Genomic DNA, 22,677 nt, shown 5'->3' on the forward strand with positions numbered 1-22,677 from the left:
GCTTGGACTCGGTCTTGAAGGAGCTTGAAGACTCGGACTTCTGTCTTGTCTTTGTCTCAAGGAGCTTGGACTCGGTCTTGAAGGAGCTCTCGGTCTTGTCTTGAAGGAGCTTGGACTCGGTCTTCTTGTCTCGGTCTTGAAGGAGCTTGGACTCGGTCTTGAAGGAGCTTGGACTTTGAGCTTGGACTTGGTCTTGTCTTGAAGGAGCTTGGACTTGGTCTTGTCCGGTCACTTGGACTCGGTCTTGTCTCGGACTTGGACGGTCTTGTCTCGGTCTCGAAGGCCAGTTTTCTGTGAGGTGCCAGCGCCAAACTGTGGGTGAGGGTCCAACAAAGGGGCGCAGAGTGTTTCAGTGCAGTGGCTTATTTTAAATTAACATGTACCGCATCAAATGGAGATAGACTTATTTAAAAAACAAAAAAAACATTGATATATATGTACCAAAATAAATAAAATACAAATAAATGTTGAAAATGACAAAGATGGTCTTGATTTGGTCTTGGTTTCTGCCTTTAAAAGTCTCGGCCTTGTATTGGTCTTTGCCATTAAAATTCTTGATCTTGACCCTCAGAAGTCTTGGTCTTGTCTTGGTCTCTGCCTTTAAAAGTCTTGGACTTGTCTCTGTCTTTGCCTTTAATTGGTCCCTTTAAAATTCTCGGTCTTGTCTCTGTCTTTAAAAGTCTCGGTCTTGTCTCAATTTCGGCCTTTAAAAGTCTTGGTCTTGACCCTCAGAGGTCTTGGTCTTGCCTCGGTATTGGCCTTTAAAAGTCTTCATCTTGACCCTCAGAGGTCTTGGTCTTGTCTTGGTCTCCGCCTTTAAAAGTCTTGGACTTGTCTCTGTCTTTGCCTTTATCAGTCTTGGTCTTGACCTTCAGAGGTCTCGGTCTTGTCTCAGTCTTGGCCTTTAAAAGTCTCGGTCTTGTCTCGGTCTCAGCCCTCAGAGGTCTTGGTCTTGTCTCAGTCTTGGCCTTTAAAAGTCTTGGACTTGACCCTCAGAAGTCTCGGTCTTGTCTTGGTCTCCGCCTTTAAAAGTCTCTGTCTTTGCCTTTATCAGTCTTGGTCTTGACCTTCAGAGTCTCGGTCTTGTCTCGGTCGTGGCCTTTAAAAACTCTTGGTCTTGTCTCGGTCTTTAAAAGTCTCGGTCTTGTCTCGATTTCGGCCTTTAAAAGTCTTGGTCTTGTCTCGGTCTTAAAAGTCTCGTCTTGTCTCGATCAAAAGTCTTGTCTTGACCTTCAGAAGGTCTCGTCTTGTCTCGTCATGGCCTTTAAAAGTCTTGGTCTTGACCTCAGAGGTCTCGGTCTTGTCTTGGTCTGGCCTTTAAAAGTCTCGGTCTTGTCTTGGTCTTGACCCTCAGAGGTCTCGGTCTTGTCTTGGTCGTGGCCTTTAAAAGTCTTGGTCTTGTCTCGATTTCGGCCTTTATCAGTCTTGGTCTTGACCTTCAGAGGTCTTGGTCTTATCCTGCTCTCAGGATCTTGTGGTCTTGGACAGGTCTTGGTCTTGATTAGTGCAGTCTTGACTACAACACTACTACAAGTATTATGTATTTTTATTACCTACTACTACTACTACTACTACTACTACTGAAGTATTTGTACTGTATATGACATATAAGTTTCATCTCTCAGTTCTTTTTGAAGCTTTACTGTTGTGACAGGAGCGGTGACAGGAGCAGTGACAGGTTCAACCCAAACACGTCCGTCTGTGCTCTGAAAACTCGTCCGATGTTTGACTTTTCTATATTTACCCGCTGAAGTGGCGTCTGGTACTTTGAAGTACTCGCGTCTTGCGTACTCGGCGCGGCTCATTTACACCACTGACCCCGTCTTTGTGCGGCGGCCATTTTGGACAACAATGGCAGGAAGACGCCAGAGGAACTGATGCAGCGTTTTTCTCTCGAGTTTTATGGGGTTATTTTGGATCCAGTAAACCGTGTCTCGTCTTCCTCAACGATGTATATATAGACGTTTAAACTGACACAATACACAAAATACACAAAAAAATACCAGGTGGATACAGTAGTAATTAAGAGTAAGAGTAATGTTACTTCAAAATAATATTAGCACAAAGTAATAGTTCGGGAAATGACTCAAGTGAGAATAAAACGGTATTTGGCAAAACTACACAGCAAAAAGTGACTCTCACAGAATCAATTTTAACATTTTCTCAGAGTTTATTTGAGTCCAGTCGGTTCTAGAGTTAATTTAACATTTTTGGAAATGTTAATTAAATAACACTGGATCAAAGTTCCTGTTTAACTCCCAAATCCAGAGTTATTTTAATGTTTTGAGAGTAAACAGATAACACTTTGTACAGTTCCTGATTTAGCTAAACAACACACAGAGGTGTTTTATTTTATTTTTACTTTATTTTAGTTAATTTAAGATGAAATTATGAACAAAACTGGTTCAAACTGGTCTTCTCTCACAAGAGTTTGAAGTGGTGAACGGGAGGAGCCAAATTAACACTAAGAAAAGTTGAATTAACCTCAACCACATCAACTCTGGCAAATAAACCCAACTCGAACCCACATTTAACTTTCAAATAGTTAAAATAACACTTTTGGTGTTAAAAACAACTCTGAAATATTTTACACTAAAATTTTAACCCTCCAGTTTTTGCTGTGTACAAATACTACGAGACAAAAATGAGACTAAATCAGATCTGAAGGAACTGCAAAATCTGTGTGTCATTCGTTTTTAAAATTAAAACCAAAATTAAGAAAATGAAAAAAAAACAACAACAATTTTCTTCTTTATTTGTCTCCAAAACCAAAATGAAAAACCAGATAATGATTCGTTTTTCAGTTTTTGATTCTGTGTTTTAATGACAGATGGAAAAAACGGATAACGGCCTTTTCCCGTTTCTTTGACTTAAACTGCGACGCCGGACTGAACCAGGACTGAACCAGGTTCGGGACCAGACCGGGACTGAGACCGAGACTGAGACCCAGACCAGGACTGAAAATGATTTAGTCCTGTTTTAATCCTGGTTTAGTCCTGGTTCAGTCCTGCATCGGTCACAGGTGTATCTGCCGCGTCATCGTTGTAGCAGCTTTAGTTTGTTACGTGGGAGGTTGGCAGAAAAACGCTGCAGTTAAAAAAAACAAAAAAAAACAAAAAACAACGGAAGTGACCGCGGGATTTTATTTTCCGACGGACCGATCAAGCGGCAAGTGAAGAAGAAGAACTACAACGTGAAACGAATAAAGATAAAACAATAAATTACTTTCATTTACGTTTCCAACTTCTCTGTTCCTTTACTTTTCACGTTGTAGTTCTTCTTCTTCACTTGCCGCTTGATCGGTCCGTCGGAAAATAGAGTCCCGAGGTCACTTCCGTTGTGGCTTTTTAATGTGTTGTGGCTTTTTAATGTGTTGTGGCTTTTTGATGTGTTGTGGCTTTTTGATGATGTGTTTTGGCTTTTTTGATGTGTTTGCTTTTTGTGTGTGTGTTGTGTTTTTCTTTTTGATGTGTTGTGTCTTTTTGATGTGTTTGTGTGTTGCTTTTGATGTGTTGTGGCTTTTTAATGTGTTGTGGCTTTTTGTGTTGTGGCTTTTTATGTGTTGTGGCTTTTTGTGTGGCTTTTTGTGTGTTGTGATGTGTTGTGGCTTTTTGGCTTTTTGCTTTTTGTGTTGTGGCTTTTTGTGTGCTTTTTGTGTTGTGATTTGTTTTTTGCTTTTTGCTTTTTGTTTGCTTTTTGATTAAAATAGAGTCTCGCGGTCACTTTCCGTTGTGGCTTTTTTTGGTTTGTTGTGGCTTTTTTTGGTGTGTCGTCGCATTTGTATTTGTTGCGGCGTTTGCGTTTGCTGTGACGCCTCTCGGCTTCCCTACAAACCGACCTGGAGTTGTGTTTTGTTTTATTCAGACAGACGAATATTAAAGGATCACTCAAACACGTGTGAATGAAACAAAAACTCCAGATATGTTTTGTTTTTGAGAAGATTTTAACACGACTTAAACCTCACAAGAGTCAATTTTGTGTGATATTTGGGACTAAACTGAAAGCGGTATAAGACGGAAGGAGGTTCAGACCGCGACACGGGTTTGAGACATCCAGACGTTCTTTATCTGAGCAGACGACACAAGCCAGGGCCCCAGAAGAGATAAGGAAGGGGCCCTCACACTCACCCAGGGGCCGTCCAGGGGCCACAGACACACTGATCTCTGAAAGAAGAACGTGGTTTGGAAAATGCAGTTACGTTTTCATTCAAATCACTTTCTCTTCAGATTAGTAAATTGTTTTTTATACTTGAAGCTGACAGCATCAAAATTTCCTGGTGGTGTGACTCTAAGGCTGCGTTCAGACTGCAGCATGAAGTGACCCAAATCCCATTTTTTGGCCTCTATGTTCCTGTATCTGATCTTTTAATGACAGTTTGAATGACACAGATCCGAATTTTTCAAATGTGACCCAGGACACTTGGATATGTGCTCCTAAAACCGATACATATCTGATCTTTTAACATGCGACTTCAGTGTGAACGGACAAAGTGCATTCATCCACCTACACGTTATCAACAAGACACAAACGTCACTATTCTGCGCTGAATTAGGTGAAAATTGTTAATGAACTCCGTGTCACTGAAGTGAAGCACATCACCACTCACCACTCTTGGCTCCGTCTCCACATCCACACGTTCCTTTCAACGGACGTCGCTGCCGCTGCCCCACAAAACACCACGACCAAAAACCTCGTCCTTCTCCTTCTCAATCTCCTCCTTAAAACAAGTAAGTTGTTCATGTTCTGGCTCCGGTACGAGAGGAACTTTAAAATCTCCAGGTGCTCGATGCTGCGTCCATGTTTGGACAACTTCTGTAAACACAGAGACGCTCGCTGCGGTTGACGTCGTCGTGTCTCCAGTGTCACATGCGGGACACTTTCGGGCCGTTTAATGTTCACACTGGAGTCACATACAAGTCACATTTAATTGGAAATGTGAACGACCTCGAAAAAACATCGGATTTCACAAAAAAAAATCGGAATTGAGCGTTAAGCCCTGCAGTCTGAACGTAGCCCAAGTGTCCTGGGTCGCATTTGAAAAATTCGGATCTTGAAAAATTCGGATCTCTGTCATTAAAAGATCAGATACAGGAACATAGGGACCAAAAAATCAGATTTGGGTCACTTCAGGCTGCAGTCTGAACATAGCCTAACTCTAGGCTCTGCTCTGTCTGAGGCTTCGTTAGACTTTAATTTAAGATTTTTTTTTTACACAATCTGACCAGAAAGAATTTAGCTGGAAGTTATTTTTTTATTTTTTTTTGTTTGTCACTCTCACCTTTTTATAGAAAATCAAACTCCTAAACAGGACCATGAACAAGCTCCTGAAAATGCTCTTTAAATCCATTTTGCATTTTTTTCATGTGAGACAATCTTAGTGAGCAGTGTTGGGAAGGTGACTTTTAAAATGTAATCCCCTACAGATTACAGATTACATACACCAAAATGTAGTTTGTAACGTAATCCATTAAATTACTTAAAGTGAGTAACGTAATCTGAATACTTTGGATTACTTGATTTGCTGTAGAGAAGCAAAGACGAGGAAATCTTCACATAAGAAGTTTTGTCTGATAAAAGAAAATAAAAAAAAGGTCCAGATTTTACTGAACCAAATTAAAAATATTATTGATAGAAGATGAGGAGACACGGTCCAGGCAGCATGATTTAGTCCTGTTAAGTCCTGTTTTAGTCCCAGTTTAGATCTAGTTTAGACCTGGTTTAGACCTGGTTTTAGTCCTGATTTGGACCTGGTTTTAGTCCTGGTTTAGTCCTGGTTTAGACCTGGTTTAGTCCTGGTTTAGGCCTGGTTTAGACCTGGTTTAGACCTGGTTTTAGTCCTGATTTAGACCTGGTTTTAGTCCTGCTTTAGTCCTGGTTTAGACCTGGTTTAGACCTGGTTTTAGTCCTGGTTAGTCCTGATTTAGACCTGGTTTTAGTCCTGGTTTAGATCTGGGCTCAGTCCCTGTTCAGTCCTAATTTAGTCCTGGTTTAGACCTGATTTAGACCTGGTTTTAGTCCTGGTTTAGTCCTGGTTTAGACCTGATTTAGACCTGGTTTAGACCTGGTTTAGTCCTGGTTTAGACCTGGTTTAGACCTGGTTTAGACCTGGTTTAGTCCTGGTTTAGACCTGGTTTTAGTCCTGGTTTAGACCTGGTTTTAGTCTTGATTTAGTGTCCGGCAATGAGTGAAATTAACAAAAAAAAAAGAAAAAAACAATATAGCCCAAAATGTGAAAACAGAAAAATCCCGCTGTGTAATCCATTTATTTCAACAAAGTAACTGTAATCCAATTCCCACTCACTGAAACAGTAACTGTAACTGAATACAGTTACTCATAATTTGTACTCTGATTACGTCTGTAATCTGTTACTCCCCGACACTGTTAGTGAGTGAGACAATCTTAAAATAGTTTGACCATCCATCCATTTTCTTCTGTTTATCTGGGGCCGGGTCGTGGGGGCAGCAGTCTAAGCAGGGACTAGCAGACTTCCTTCACCCCGGACACTTCCTCTACCTCTTCCGGGGGAATCCCAGGCCAGCCCAGAGACACAGTCCCTCCAGTGTGTCCTGGGTCCTTGGAACATATACTGTACCTTTATTCAATTACAGGTGGTTTTAGAGCTCAAAAATATGTAGAAAAAGAACATTCTGACTGTGTGCAGGGTCGCCTCTCCACAGATCTGACTTGTAACTTGGTCTTCAGGTCTTCAGGAAGACAAAGAAAGAACATCTCCATGGAGAAAAGTATTGAAGGAAAGTTACACAATCCAGCTTTAAATTTCAGCCTTCATTGAAAAAAAAAGAACAGAAAGAAAAATCGACTTTATTTTTAATTTATTTATTTTTTTTTAATTTTTTTTTTTTTATTGTTTTTATAATTAAAAACATCTTCATGACACATATTTTAATTTCAAGATATTATTTAAAAAAATAATAATAATTGGTCAAGTTAAAGAAGCACTGCGAAACTTTTCTGGTTGAGTTTACACCACGTCAAGCTTTGACTGTGCCTGCGTTAATTTTGCCAAGAATGTTCCACACTATGACATTAAACATTTTTATCAAATACGTATTCAGTTTAATTTCAATCGTGTTTTTTTTTTTTTTTTTTTTTTTTTTTTTTTTTTTGTTTTTTTAATTGCTCAAAATTACATAAAAAAAACGAGCTTGCTTCTTCACAGATCTGACCCATAACATGACCTGGTGGCGTTCAGTCTCGTCTCCATGGAGATTGAAAAAAATGGAAAATGGATCGAAAACTTTAAATACAGAAACAAGCTGTAACATCTGATTTTGTAAGTTTCTCATCACTTTTCAAGACACAAATTGTAAAAAAAACAAACACGAAAATTTCCAAAAATGATTGGTCGCCGTAGTTACCGCTTCCCAACAATGGACATTTGACATTTTGACAAGACTAAACCCGGTGACACGCATTTGTAACGGCCGCGTACACAGCGCACTGACACCCGACTGAACACGAGAAGTGAACTTTCAATTCGTGGAAACGCGTCGAGCCAAAAACACTAAAAACCTGCGCACGACGTGGACACCGGCAACAATGGAGGACATTTTGGATCCGTGCTTCTTCTCACGGCTGTTTATCACGAAAAGAGACACCGGCGCTCACGGGACACACGCAGTTTGGAAGGAAGTGTCTGTAAAGGTCCAGTATTACGTAAAATTAACTTATGTGAGCTTTTAGTCATGTAGGAATGTTTTTATCTCCTCAAAAAACAGACCTGGAGTTGTGTTTTGTTTCATTCACACATGTTTGAGTAACTCTTTATTATTAGTCTGTGTGACCAGGACGGGTAGCGGCTGGATTGCAGTGAGAAACACCAGAAAAGATGATGGAGGCAGGTTTAGTGTGGTCCACAAATTTTTAATTTCTTTTCTCCAAAATTCCAAAAGTGCCAAAGTGCAACAAGTGAAAACAAAGTGCGGTGCAAAAAGTGCAGGGAGGATATGGAGCAGCAGAACATAGAATGATCTAATCAGGCGCCTTATGTACCACTGGATAAAACCATTAAAACTCCAAGGGGTGTAAAATAACCTCAGCTGTATAAAACTAAGTTCAAATCCTCCAATAAAATACCCATAACCAAATAAACCATATAAAACCCAAATACAAAAATAACTAGAAAAGCAGTCAGAGAGCGCAGACCTCCGCCAAGGACTACAGTCCCCCTCATGTTAACTGTGTTTTCCATAAATATTTGTCTCGTATCTTTCAATTTGGAATATGAAAGAGGATCCCATTGTCCATCCCTGAGTCAAATTTCATGGGGTTTGGTCAATAATTAACCCAGATATTGAGAAACAAAATTTTTGGCCCCATTTACCACAATGTTAACTAAAATTTCAAAGTGATCCAGAATCCAGGATTTCTTCCGGATCAGCCCCAAAATGAAATCAGTTCTTCCTTTGCACATTTCCAACAAATCCTGAAAATTTCATCAAAATCGGTCCATAACTTTTTGAGTTATGTTGCTAACAGACAAACAAACAAACAAACAAACAAACAGACAAACGCTGGCAAAAACATAACCTCCTTGGCGGAGGTAATACTAAAACCCTAAAACTAATTCCTAATAAAACCCAACGTGAATATCCCAATTAAAAGCGAGTGCCATTCCCCCTGATGTCGGCCGTGGTGAGTCGGCCAGGAACTCTTAAAAGGTGTCTGGTTCCCCGGGGAATCTTTTAGCCGGACACGTGGACAGAAGACACGGGTACGTAAAAGCACTGACCAATAACAAACATGCACACACATCCCACTCTCACTCTAAAATATCCACATGACACACACGCAAACACACACAACACACAACTCATTTAAAATGCAGCACATATTTTGCACGATATGAAACTGTAATGTTCTGGTGTATCTCCGCAGACCGGCGACCGCCAAACCCGGAAGCGCCCGTCCGACCGGCCCACGTGACACCCGCTGAAGTTTTCAATAAATATATATATTTTTAAAACAATACAAACGTGTGCAATTCTTAATATGTGCAAATTAGCGTATCTTATAAGTGCTGCGTGCTATAAATAAATATATATAAAGTGCAAAGTGAATGAAAGTGCACGTGTAATTAAACAGGCCGTTCGTTACAGTCTGTCTTCATCTCCAAAGCTGAAAATGCTCTGTTCCTCCTTGTGATGTCAACAAGTGGTAGATTTATGAAACATTACACCAGAACAACCATAACTCTTTAAAAAATATTTTGGTTTTGTTGTTTGTGAAAGTCCACAATGAACCTTTTTCACAACGGCCGGAAGTGGGTTTGAGGAACTTCTGGTTATTGTTTTTCTGTGGCAAAATGTCTGTGGAAACGTCTCGCCTCGTCTCAACACTCAACAACTATCAAGATAAGAAAGATGAACCTTTAAAGGCGAACGGCCACACAGCAAAAACTGGAGGGTTAAAATTTTAGGCTAAAATATTTCAGAGTTGTTTTTTAACACCAAAAGTGTCATTTTAACTCTTTGAAAGTTAAATGGGAGTTCGAGTTGGGTTTATTTGACAGAGTTGATGTGGTTGAGGTTAATTCATCTTTTCTTAGTGTTAATTTGGCTCCTCCCGTTCACCACTTCAAACTCTTGTGAGAGAAGAGCAGTTTGAACCAGTTTTGTTCATAATTTCATCTTAAATTAACTAAAATAAAGTATAAATAAAATTAAACACCTCTGTGTGTTGTTTAGCTAAATCAGGAACTGTACAAAGTGTTATCTGTTTACTCTCAAAACGTTAAAATAACTCTGGATTTCGGGGTTAAACAGGAACTTTGGTCCAGTGTTACTTAATTAACATTTCCAAAAATGTTAAATTAACTCTAGAACAGATTGGACTCAAATAAACTCTGAGAAAATGTTAAATTTGATTCTGTGAGAGTCAATTTTAACATGTCTATAGAGACATTATTTATTTAAAATGTTGTTATTATTTTATATTCTGCTTGTTCTGGATTCAATGTTTAAGCAAAACTATTATTAAACATTGATTTTAATAAGAAAAGGGTTTAACATTACATATCTCGAAAGAAGAGAAAACATGCAGAAGTTGTTGAAATTTTTCAAAAAAATTAAGTTTGGCCCAAGATTTAGTCCCAGTTTTTAATTTTTGCCTCTGTGAATTTGAGTTCGACGCCCTTGACGTAGATATTAGCCTAAATATATAGATTTGTGCAGCTCGAATGTGAAACATCTATGTCTACGTTCAGACTGCAGGGCTTAACGCTCAATTCAGATTTTTTTGTGAAATCCAATGTTTTTGCGAGGTCGTTCACATTTCCAATTAAATGTGACTTGTATGTGACTCCAGTGTGAACATTAAACAGACCAAAAGTGTCCCACATGTGACACTGGAGACACGACGACGTCAACCGCAGCGAGCGTCTCTGTGTTTACAGAAGTTGTCCAAACATGGACGCAGCATCGAGCACCTGGAGATTTTAAAGTTCCTCTCGTACCAGAGCCAGAACATGAACAACTTACTTGTTTTAAGGAGGAGATTGAGAAGGAGAAGGACGAGGTTTTTGGTCGTGGTGTTTTGTGGGGCAGCGGCAGCGACGTCCGTTGAAAGGAACGTGTGGATGTGGAGACGGAGCCAAGAGTGGTGAGTGGTGATGTGCTTCACTTCAGTGACACGGAGTTCATTAATGATTTTCACCTACTTCAGCTCAGAATAGTGACGTTTGTGTCTTGTTGATAACGTGTAGGTGGATGAATGCGCTTTGGCCGTTCACACTGAAGTCACATGTCAAAAGATCAGATATGTATCGGTTTCAGGAGCAAATATCCAAGTGTCCTGGGTCACATTTGAAAAAAATCAGATCTGTGTGGTTCAGACTGTCATTAAAAGATCAGATACAGGAACATAGGGGCCAAAAAATCAGATTTGGGTCACTTCAGGCTGCAGTCTGAACGCAGCCTTATTGTGCCTTATTTCAATCTCTTGCTCTTTTTTGCTACTTATTTAGAATTTATTATTACCATTTATATATTTTTTTTACTCTTTTTTATTATTATATTGTGACGTACGAGCTGCTTTGTCCCAATAATTTCCCTTGTGGATCAATAAAGTTTGTTAAAAGTTATTAACTTTAGTATCATCAACTACACTGTCAAAACTCTGCTCTGGTCACTGAAAGCTTAGAAAACAAATTCTGTTTTTCACGTTTTTGGGACAGTAAAAATCAGTTAAAGTTATATCAAATATTTTTTTTAACATGAAAATAAACGGTAGGACAAGAGCTGCTCGATTATGGAAAAAATCACGATTATTCAGACAATTATTTGCAAAACTTTCAAATTGAAAATAAATATAGCCTACAAACATGAACCTTAGATCAGTTTTGTGATGTATAAAATATAAAATGAATAAAATAGACTTTGAACATGAAATAAGACATAGAAAAATATAAATGTGTCCAAAATGAATATTCATTTCAACTCTATTATATGAGTTTGGAGATCGTTTGGCACACAAATCAAAATCGCGATCAGAATTCAAATAATCGCACAGCCTCAGGTAGGACCAGTATTTTATTCAAATTCATTCAAATCAAATCAGAAAAAACAAACTCCACAGTGCAAGAAATGAAAAATACATCCGTAAAGTCCATTCGACAATCAGAAAAAAATAAAAAATCTGTTTTAAATCTGTCCAAATTTAGCACTATAACTTTTCTGATTGGTATTGCTTGGCCTGGAATGTTCCGCAGTGTGGCTTTACGCTCATCTCCATGGTGATGCCGCCGGTTAGAGGTCAGATCCGTGGAGAGGCGGCCCCGCTCACTGTACGAATTAAGGTTTTTCAATAGAGTTTTGACCAATAAAACACTTACGAATGAATAAATAAAAGACGCATTAATTAAAGCTTTACTCTGGCACTTTCTAGATCCAAAATTTAATCTTATTTAGTCAAAATGATGCATTAAAATCGAGCGAAAAAGCCGACGTTTCAGAGTGATTCCACGCAGTGTTGGGGAGTAACAGATTACATGTACCAGAGTTATGTAATCAGAGTACAAATGATGAGTAACTGTATTCAGTTACTGTTTCAGTGAGTAGTAATTGGATTACAGTTACTTTGTTGAAATAAATGGATTACATGGTGGTATTTTCCTGTTTTTGCATTTTGAGCTATTTGAGCTTTTTAATATTTTTTTATTATTATTTTTTATTTTTTGGTAATTCCACCCATTGCCGGAAACTAAACCAGGACTAAATCTAGGTCTAAACCAGGTCTAAACCAGGTCTAAACCCAGGTCTAAACTAGATCTAAACTAGATCTAAACCAGGTCTAAACCCAGGTCTAAACCAGGTCTAAACTAGATCTAAACCAGGTCTAAACTAGATCTAAACTAAATCTAAACCAGGTCTAAACCCAGGTCTAAACCAGGACTAAACCAGGTCTAAACTAGATCTAAACTAGATCTAAACCAGGTCTAAACCCAGGTCTAAACCAGGTCTAAACTAGATCTAAACCAGGTCTAAAACCAGGTCTAAACCAGGTCTAAACCAGGTCTAAACCAGGACTAAAACCAGGTCTAAACCAGGTCTAAACTAGATCTAAAGCAGGTCTAAACCAGGTCTAAAACCAGGTCTAAACTAGATCTAAATCAGGTCTAAAACCAGGTCTAAAACAGGATTTAACAGGACTAAACCAAGCTGGACGGACGTGTCTCCTCCTCTTTTATCAATAATATTTTTAATGTGGTTCAGTAAAGTCTGGGATTTTTATTTTCTTTAAGCAGACAGAACATCTTATGTGAAGATTTCCTCGTCTTTGCTTCTCTACATCAAATCAAGTAATCCAAAGTATTCAGATTACATTACTCACCTCAAGTAATTTAATGGATTCCGTTACAAACTACATTTTGGGGTGTGTAATCTGTAATCTTAATTTTAAAAGTCACCTTCCCAACACTGCTTCCACGTGGCAGGTTTTAAACGCTGTAAACCAAAACAAAACATGTTTACGTTCTAGTTTATGTTCCTTTTGCTGATATGAACATTCCGTCTTAGATTTCCCAATAAACCAGTACAATCCGGGGCTCGGGGGTCAGACGGAGAGCCCGGTTCACTGGAAGTTCGCTCAGATCTTTTGGCCGTCGTCCCTTCTCCGTGTCTCTGTGTGTCTGCGTGTACGTCTCCCGTCAGGAAATCCAAATTGCTTCCGGATTTGCATGGTGCCGACTTAAGTGTTCCTCTTCCCCTCTCTCTCTCCTTCCTCCCATTCATCCCCTCGTCTGTCACTGAGGATCGGGCTGGCTGGACCCGGGTTCACCTCCGGGCCGGGCGTGGGCGTGGGCGTGCGTTTGACCCGCCTGGTACAGGGTGACGATGTCCCCGGGGAAGCGCTCCGTGAGCATGATGCCGCGGTCGCGCTGGCAGTCGAGCTCCGAGATGAAACCGTACCAGTAGATGACGAGGCCCGGGCCGAACCTGCGCACACACAAACGACAAGAAAGTGGTTTGTCAGACAAGGTTCCCACTCTTTTTCACAAAATTTCTAAAACTTTTTCAGGACCTAAAGTGAATTTTCCATGACTTTACGGCACCTACATGTGTAAAATTGATCAGACTTTTAGGCTAAATATGAAATGTTAACAATTTCCACTCACTTTATGGTTTGGTTTTATAGTTTTACGAAACTTACGAAGGTGAAAATGCCGGTGATGCGTCTGTGTGGAGTCCTGCGATATCTGAACAAACTATCTGAGCTTTATACTCGATTATGAACCAAAATAGTCCCTAAAATCTGGATGTTTCTCAGACTAGCCCTTTAAAATATTTCAGTCTTTTTTCCCAAGATGTGACGTATGACAGAATCACTACAGAAACAAACACTTTTGCGTAGCTCTGTGCACGAGAAAATAACCAAGATGACAAATACTGAACACACACTGACAGGAAGAGTTTTATTATTATATTATTATATTATAACCAGTGTTGGGGAGTAACAGATTACATGTACCAGAGTTACGTAATCAGAGTACAAATTATGAGTAACTGTATTCAGTTACAGTTACTGTTTCAGTGAGTGGTAATTGGATTACAGTTACTTTGTTGAAATAAATGGATTACACTGCGGGATTTTCCTGTTTTTCCGTTTTCACATTTTGGGCTGTATCCCATTTGTTTTTTTTTTCTTTTTTTTTTTTCTTTTTCTCGGTAATTCCACTCATTGCCGGAACCAGGTCTAAACTAGAGCTAAACCGGTTCTAAAACCAGGTCTAAAACCAGGTTTAAACCAGGATTAAACCAGGACTAAACCAGGCCTAAATCCAGTCTAAAACAGATCTAAAACCAGGTCTAAAACCAGTTCTAAAACCTAAACCAGGACTAAACCAGGACTAAAACCAGGTCTAAACTAGAGCTAAACCGGTTCTAAACAAGGTCTAAAACAGGTCTAAACCAGGATTAAACCAGGTCTAAACCAAGACTAAACCAGGACTAAACCAGGCCTAAATCCGGTCTAAAACAGGTCTAAACCAAGACTAAACCAGGACTAAAACCAGGTCTAAAACAGGTCTAAACCAGGACTAAAACCAGGACTAAACCAGGTCTAAAACAGGATTTAACAGGACTAAATCATGCTGCGTGGACGTGTCTCCTCTTCTTCTATCAATAATATTTTTAATACGGCAAATCAAGTAATCCAAAGTATTCAGGTTACATTACTCACTTTAAGTAATTTAATGGATTACGTTACAAACTACATTTTGGGGGATGTAATCTGTAATCTGTAGGGGAATACATTTTAAAAGTCACCTTCCCAACACTGATTATAATCAGCTAAATAAGTTGAATATCTGGTGATATGAAATCTGTTTAAATACTTTGACAAATATATTTTTATTTGTTTTTATGAATATAGGACTCAGAACATGCAGATGTGAGATGCTGTAGTTTTTTGTTTTGCACCTGAGCAGGTAAACTCTCATTTTCAGTGAGCTGTTATAAACCTGTAAATGAGTTGAATCACATTTAAACATCCATAAATGAAGAGTTCAGAGTCTAAGGTTTCCAGAGATACAAATATGTCTGTGTTACAATTAAGTTCATGAGTGTAAAAATCATTTATAATCACTCGTGGAAGTCGGTTTTCTTTTATACTTTTATGTTCTATGCGCAGCTCTAGTCATGTATGTCTGGGTTGTTCCTAGTCGCCGTCCAAGAGGGAAAGAGTTAACATTCAAAATACTGTCAGTGTATTTATTGTCGTCTCTTTAAACAAAAGCCGCAGACGTTCAGAAATAATCAGAATAGTCTAATGAGAACTTAACAGAACTCCGGAATTGGGTGAAAGAGATCCTAAAATTCCATGACTTTTCCAGGCCTAGAAAATGACCGTGGGAACCCTGGTGAGAGTGCGATGTGAACAGATTTGTAACTGCTGTCGCTTGAAAACATTATTTAGCCCATAGTCCTGTACATGTTTGAAAGTTTAGAGAGAGAGAGAGACGGGACCTTGAGCCTGAGCCCACGGAGCAGCGTGTCCACAAAGTGCGATCAGGCGCCAGGTTCTGCTCCACTCCTTTCGCTTGCGGTTACCCAACGGTTTATGCGGCCGTACAACTCCCGTCCCGTCCCGACACTCAGAACCATAAAGAAACCCGGCGTGGTCCTGGCCTGGGCTCACCCCGCGCAATAAAAGTGCCAGAACCCGAGGAGGTCCCTTATGATCGGGCACTGGAGTTATTTTTCAGATCACCGTGTAAAATGAGGTGTTCTGATAAGACATATGCACATAAATAAATCACACACAAATTAAAAGCGTTGTAACTGAAGCATCCATCAGAATACGAATTGAAAAGTTACGACTTCAAGAATTACAATCACAAAATGAAACAGTTTCACTTTCTTCAGTACGAATACAAATTCACAGACACGACTTGACTGTCGTCACTTCACAGGCTTTATTTACTGAGCAGAAGAAACACTGATCGAACTGCTCCACTTTTACACCACACACGCCACAGACTGAACCAGGACTGAACCCAGGACTGATTCCAGGACTGAACCAGGACTCACTGTCGGGACGGGGTCGGAGGTGCTGGATTCTGCTCCCAGCACCAACACTCACACACACACACACACACACACACACACACACACACTGACAGAACTTGTCAGGACCGTCCTTCAGGTTAGGGTCAGGGATTCACTGTCAGCCCACATGCTACAGTAGGTTTTTTGTACACAGCACCACAGTGCACCCAGAGGTGCTACTGCAGGTGTCCCTTTATGTTTGAGACAGGACAGTGTGTACTTTTATGTTAGTGTGTCACCTGCACACATGGAAACAGTAACCAACCTTGTACACAGAGATGTTTAGGGCTGGTATCATTAAGAAGTTGCCAATATGATTTTTTGTTTTTGTTTTTCCTCGAGTGAAGCAGAAAAGAGGGAGCCACTGTCTGTGTGAATGTTCATGTATGTTAGCACGATACCTCGATACAGTGCTCTTTCAATTTGATACGATATATTTCAGATGATTTGATTCGGTTCAATAATAATAAAGACTAAATCATGGCTGTGACACTAAAAGTCTTGGTTAAACCACTTCTTGTGCAAAGTTCATATGAAACACAAACATTTTAATCATCAAAAAAGTGAAAATGTCAAATGTGTCGCATAAACGAGTTTCCTTCCTCTAAACAAGCAACAAAACTGTAGCTCTGTAACTAAATAATTTAGTAAAATATACCAAAAAATATCATCACATACATTAAATCATACAATATATCAATATTTAGATATTTTTGAGATGTTTTATGCCATGCACTTTTTTCTGTTGTTCTCAGTGAAAGAAGAACCCGATCAACCAAACTCCACAGAGAAAATTTGCTGATCTGAGATTAGAGAGTAGTTGTCAAAATTTTGATGGGCTTCAAAAAAAAAAGGAAAAAAAAAAAAGAAAACTGCAGTTATTGAAGACATAATATGCTTTTGTCTGCTATATAGTCATCATTTAAGGGAAAAAAGGAGTATGCAGGAGAAGAAAAATGACTCAAAAATGTACAGATCACTTTAAAATATAACTGTAAGTGAATATATGAGAAGAAACAATTAGAACATGTTTAAAAGTACTTAAAGGTCCAGTTTACATTATATCCGAGCCTGTATTGTCTAAATGCAAAGTGGCAGTGTACAAAAGCATCATGCGTAACACATCCCCTTTGACAAACGTTCATAACAGGAATAAGCGGGCGGGGAGCTGAGGCGGCGGAACAGCTGAGATGCACAGAGCGGCGCTTTGATCGAGCTCCAGGAAAGTCCATAGAATCAAAGAGCGGCCGGAGATTAGGATCTGACACGGGCTGATACAAACATGATCACTGACAATGGCCGCGCTACAATCAGCTGTGGACAAACAAAGGTCCGAGCCGGGTCCAACGGAAGCATCGCAGCCCCGAGGTACACGGAGCGGTGAAGTACTCAGGCTGAGGACGCAGAATACACAAAGTACACGGACTTCAGAGTGGGAAAACTGCATCGAACAATGACGGATTAAGACCTGATTTCCGCCTGCCTTTTTACTTCTACTTTTTACTGTACGTCATCAGCAATATATTGGCTTCAGCGTCGGTATCGGCCGATATGATACAGATTCTTCAGTGGTCAGAGTTGATAACAATATTCAATAACGGCATTTTTTCGTCCTGCTCTTTTTGGGCCAACTAATGAGTCAAAATTGAGTCAAAACTGCGTCAAAATCGAAATAGAAGAGCGTTACATGGTTGTAATTTTACCGTATTTTCTGGGCTATAGGGCGCGCTCTTAAGCCTCCAACCCCATCAAAAAAACGACTGCCCTCGGACTACAAAACCGCACCACCCGCAGCGCACGCAAACACACACGGAGCAGACAGCGACCGCGCCGCGAAAAACACCCACAGACACACTCATCACTCCACGCCGACGAGGAACGGAACGGAGGAACGAACCGAAAAAAGCGAGCGCAACGTGCCGCTTCTAGACACGACTGAACAACCGAGTCACTGCGAACACGCCGACAATCCGTTGGTCCCAGACAGCACCCTCCCTACACGCCACAACTGAACAAAGCCCAGAGTCACCGTGAACGAACAAACAAACAAAACCACTCACCCATCACACTGTTGTGCTTCGTTTAAAATCCGGTGCAGTTTATTTGTGAAAAACGTTCGAAAATAGACCATTTCATGACAGTGCGCCTTATAATCCAGAGCGCCTAATGGCCCGGAAAATACTCTAACTTATATCGAACTTATCTCCGACACATATTGACATACACGGACGTATTTGACATTTTCTGACGACCACAGAACAGTGTTTAGGGAACTTGATATAAAAATGGGGAAACATCAGTCCTCCTCCAGACTTTAAGGTGAGCAGACCCCGTGATACCACCCGCTGGATCTGGCACCTCGCGTTTTGAAGCTTGTCTGAGGGACCATTAGCAGGTTTTGGTTGATGGACCTCAAGGTACGGGCTGAGGTGTACGGCTTTTTCAGATCTGTGACGTAAGCAGGAGCCTGGCCACGCAGGGCTCTAAAAGTCAGCAACAGGATCGTAAAGTGTTTAGCAGTTTAGATGTCATAAGTCCTCCACAATATAGACTCTTGTAAGCTTTAAAGGTTGTATAGAGGATTTTCCAAGGAACGAGAAATCCAGCGACTGTTTGTCCTTTTTCAAATGTTGCGCATGCGTGAAACCACCCCCCCTCCCCTACAGCTCCTACGTAGAAACGCCTCCTCCCGCCTCCTCTTTACGCCAGAAACAGGTTTGTTTACAGCCGGTGCGCTGCACATGACTTGTAAACAACTAACTACAGTGTTGGTTAGGCAAGACGGAGAAGTGAGGAGCGGGGGGAGCGGGTGCGCGGACATTTCGTTCGCGGACGAGAAGTGAGGAGCAGGGAGAAGAGCGGATCGGGCAGCGGGGAGAGGAGCAGGAAAGGGGTGCAAGCGGACTCTTTCTTTGCCTTGAAAATTACGTTTTCAGACATAGGATATCGCTTTCGTGTCCTGAAAAACGTTTGTGTAGCTCTTGGAAATAAAGTACGTTTTCATAATAAGCAGAAGTTTCCTGTCCAGGAGTAATTTGTGGACCAGTGCGTCAGTCTTTAGACCCTGCGTCTGCTTCAGTTGCGCCATCGCTGGAATGAATCTTCAAGAATCACCTTAGTTTGGCTTCCCTGCTTTTCCCCTTGTCTTCTTATTTCAGCGACCTCAAAAACGGACTTTCTTTTGCGGCAAACTGCTCCTGGATTCTTGTCTGCCATTGCAACAAACTTTGTGCGAACTGCGAGGAAGATATAGGTCAAAAAAAGCCGCTAAGAATTGTTGCGTTGGTGGAGTAAACAGCGTCTGTGCGTCTTGCGTCTGTGGACTGCGTGACAGGCGAACGTAAACCACGTACCGGCGGCGCGCAGGCAAGTCAGTTACGCTAGAAACGTAGGGAGATTGATTGACAGCCTGTCAGCTAACAGATAACAATCTATTATCTATTGGCAAATGTTTAGCCCCACCACGTCCAGAGTTGATGAATTTTTATTCTCTTTTTTTTGGTCATCATAATTACAAGGCTACTGCATCTCTATAATCTATCACTGACAACTTGAAACAAAAAAAAATCCTCCATACAACCTTTAAACCATGTTATAATGTTGTTACCTTCTCAAAAACAGACCTTGAGTTGTGTTTTGTTTCATTCACATGCTCTGTTCCACCTTGTGATGTCTTAAAGTGGTAGTTTTTCAAGTTAATATCTGCCTTTTACCTTTTGTTTAGTAGAGATTGGCAATTCCAGGACTGAAATCATCATCTGATTCGAGAAAAGCTGCATGGAGTTTAAAAACACAGCGGATCAAAGGTGGAACAAAGGGTTTTTTTCTGTTTGAGAGAAGAATATGCAGGATTTATGTGTGTGAATGAAACAAAACACAACTCAACATTAGAACATAGATCAGAAAATAGCGTAACACCAGCCTGTATTGTCGGTTTCTACATTTTCAGAGCAAGTTCTCATTAAAATACACTTTTTTTTCCTAAGAGTACATAAATTCTTAAAGCTAAGTTTGGCTTTACGACCTTTCCTGCAGACAGACAAGAACGGAAATATTTTTGAGCGTAATTTACAGCCTAGTTCATTTCATAAAGCAGTAAATTTAAACTTGTTATATTTAGTTCTTGGGGAAAAATGTGTTCTTTTACGTGTTAAAACCATGTCACACAGTACAACCTAACCTCAACTTAACCTGCAAACAGAAGTACAATCATTTCCTACATAAACAGCAACATCGTCTGTCTTATTCTGCACAGGAACCGATAAATTTCAAACTCTATTTCGATACTAAGGAATGGTCCCAATACTCAATACTGATTCTGAAACCACAATAATAAAAAACACAACGAAACTCTTTCTTTGGACAATATACTGTGATTTTCAACATTAAATGGTAGAACTTTCTTTTCTATTCCCATGTGGTCTTATATCTGCATGATCCCTCAATGGTTCAGGTCTAAACCAGGTCTAAACCAGGTCTAAACCAGGTCTAAACCAGGTCTAAACCAGGTCCAAACCAGGTCTAAACAAGGTCCAACCCAGGTCTAAACCAGGTCCAAACCAGGTCTAAACCAGGTCTAAACCAGGTCCAAACCAGGTCTAAACCAGGTCTAAACAAGGTCCAAACCAGGTCCAAACCAGGTCTAAACAAGGTCCAAACCAGGTCTAAACAAAGTCCAACCTAGGTCTAAACCAGGCCCAAACCAGGTCTAAACCAGGTCCAAACCAGGTCTAAACCAGGTCTAAACTGGGTCCAAACCAGGTCCAAACCAGGTCTAAACCAGGTCTAAACAAGGTCCAAACCAGGTCTAAACAAAGTCCAACCCAGGTCTAAACCAGGCCCAAACCAGGTCCAAACCAGGCCCAAACCAGGTCCAAACCAGGTCCAAACCAGGGCCCAAACCAGGCCCAAACCAGGTCTAAGCCAGGTCCAAACCAGGTCTAAACCAGGTCTAAACTGGGTCCAAACCAGGTCCAAACCAGGTCTAAACCAGGTCTAAACAAGGTCCAAACCAGGTCCAAACCAGGTCCAAACCAGGTCCAAACCAGGTCCAAACCAGGTCTAAACCAGGGCCCAAACCAGGTCCAAACCAGGTCTAAACCAGGTCCAAACCAGGTCCAAACCAGAGTGTCAAAAAAAACTCTATGCAAGTCCAATGTATGCAATGCGCTAATGAAACTACTGCACATCGCGTCAGGTTTGTGAAGTTGTAGTGTACAGTTCAGTGTTTCCGACAGAAACTTGGTTAGTCAAGGTGGTAACATGATTCACATGATTCGGAAGGACGCAGTTTCATTTCTCTTCAGCGACTAGGACAGGAATCAGAAAACACTAGACCCTGAAAGTTGAAGACCGCACACAGGCCAGTCAATGAAGAGCTGTGAAGCCATGACGTCAAACTGAAGCGTCTGTCTGGGTCCCTTTTGTGGAACAGCACAACAGTAAACAAAGCGTCGAGATGGATGTAGACGAAGACAGACATTCTGTGTTGGCAACGATTCCCGAGATCGAGGATTTAAAGCCTGAACAAAGAGAATGTTTGGCGAATTTTATCAAGGGGAAAGACATTATTGTTCTTCTTCCGACGGGATTTGGTGACCAAATAGCAGCGATTGGTTAAATAAAAAAAGTACCCACCTACTGTCGAGTGAACGAATCCTAATGCTGCGAGGTCAGACAGTTTCCACGAAGTGAAACTGGCTCATGAATCAGACTAGGATGTAGTCAAGGCGGGGGCCAATTGTTGTCAAGACGGCTGCCCTAACTATAAAGCACTGCGGGAAACACTGCAGTTTTAATCATGTTTTTGTAAATTGTTGGAGAATGGGTGACCTAGACTTGTGGGCGGAGCTTTGTGCAGAATTTTACAGTTTTCTCTGAATGAAATGAATGAAAAATTTGAAGTTTTGTATAAGTTATGATTACAGTGAGGCAAGCTGGCATACGTCGACATACGGTAAGGTCGTCGGAAAATTGTGAGAAAAATTTGAAATTTTGCTGAAAATTTCTCGACGTATGTCAGCGTATGCACATACGTCCTGCATACGTGGGCGATAAGTTGTAGGTAAGTTTTGCGATCGCTGACACACGTTAACTGTAAGTTACTCGTAAGTACAAATACGTTGAGATAATGTCTAGTGTACCCATAATTTATGAGTAACACGCTCTGAACCTTTGTGTAACTTATATCGAACTTACCTCAAACACATATTGACATCGCGGACGTATTTGACATGTTCCGACGACCGCAGAAGTTACTGAACGTGGTTAGGGAAATTGATATAAAAATGGGGAAACCGTCAGTCCTCCTCCAGACTTTATGGTGAGCAGAGCCGTAACAAGGGTTCGAATAGTGCCTGGGAGAGATCTCTAGATTACTCTAAAACCTCTTCAGGCGTGTTTCCGACGAGGGAACATTGTTTTAACATGATAGCGATCTCCAAAAAGTACATTCTGCATAATACTCCTTCTGTAAAACATAAATCACAATTCTAATCACTGCTGAAATGCTTGTCAGAAAAATTGCGATTAGATATTTTTGTCGACTCGTTCGGCCTTATCTGGCAACCCTGGCTCTCCGTTCTCCATCATGTTTCACACTTTTTAACGCCG

At 40.6% G+C, this 22,677-nt stretch overlaps 1 protein-coding gene across 2 annotated transcripts in view; it reads right to left on the reverse strand.

Moving 5' to 3' along the window:
- Positions 1-22,677, reverse strand: part of cdin1 (CDAN1 interacting nuclease 1) — a 294,474-nt gene that overhangs the window by 48,361 nt on the left and 223,436 nt on the right. Inside the window, exon 12 of one of the 2 annotated variants that reach the window (XR_008632427.1) lies at positions 12,927-13,455. Coding sequence is in view for 1 of the 2 variants with exons in the window: in XM_055155721.1 (XP_055011696.1) it covers positions 13,263-13,455 (193 nt within the window). In the remaining variant the exon portion in view is untranslated. Of the gene's footprint in view, positions 1-11,532; positions 13,456-22,677 lie in introns of those variants that run through there. The other variant, XM_055155721.1, reaches the window with a different exon arrangement.

The sequence above is a fragment of the Boleophthalmus pectinirostris genome, unplaced genomic scaffold (genome assembly GCF_026225935.1).
Source record: "Boleophthalmus pectinirostris isolate CB_2022bp ecotype Guang Dong unplaced genomic scaffold, ASM2622593v1 HiC_scaffold_10, whole genome shotgun sequence".
In the NCBI taxonomy this organism is placed as follows: Eukaryota; Metazoa; Chordata; class Actinopteri; order Gobiiformes; family Gobiidae; genus Boleophthalmus; species Boleophthalmus pectinirostris.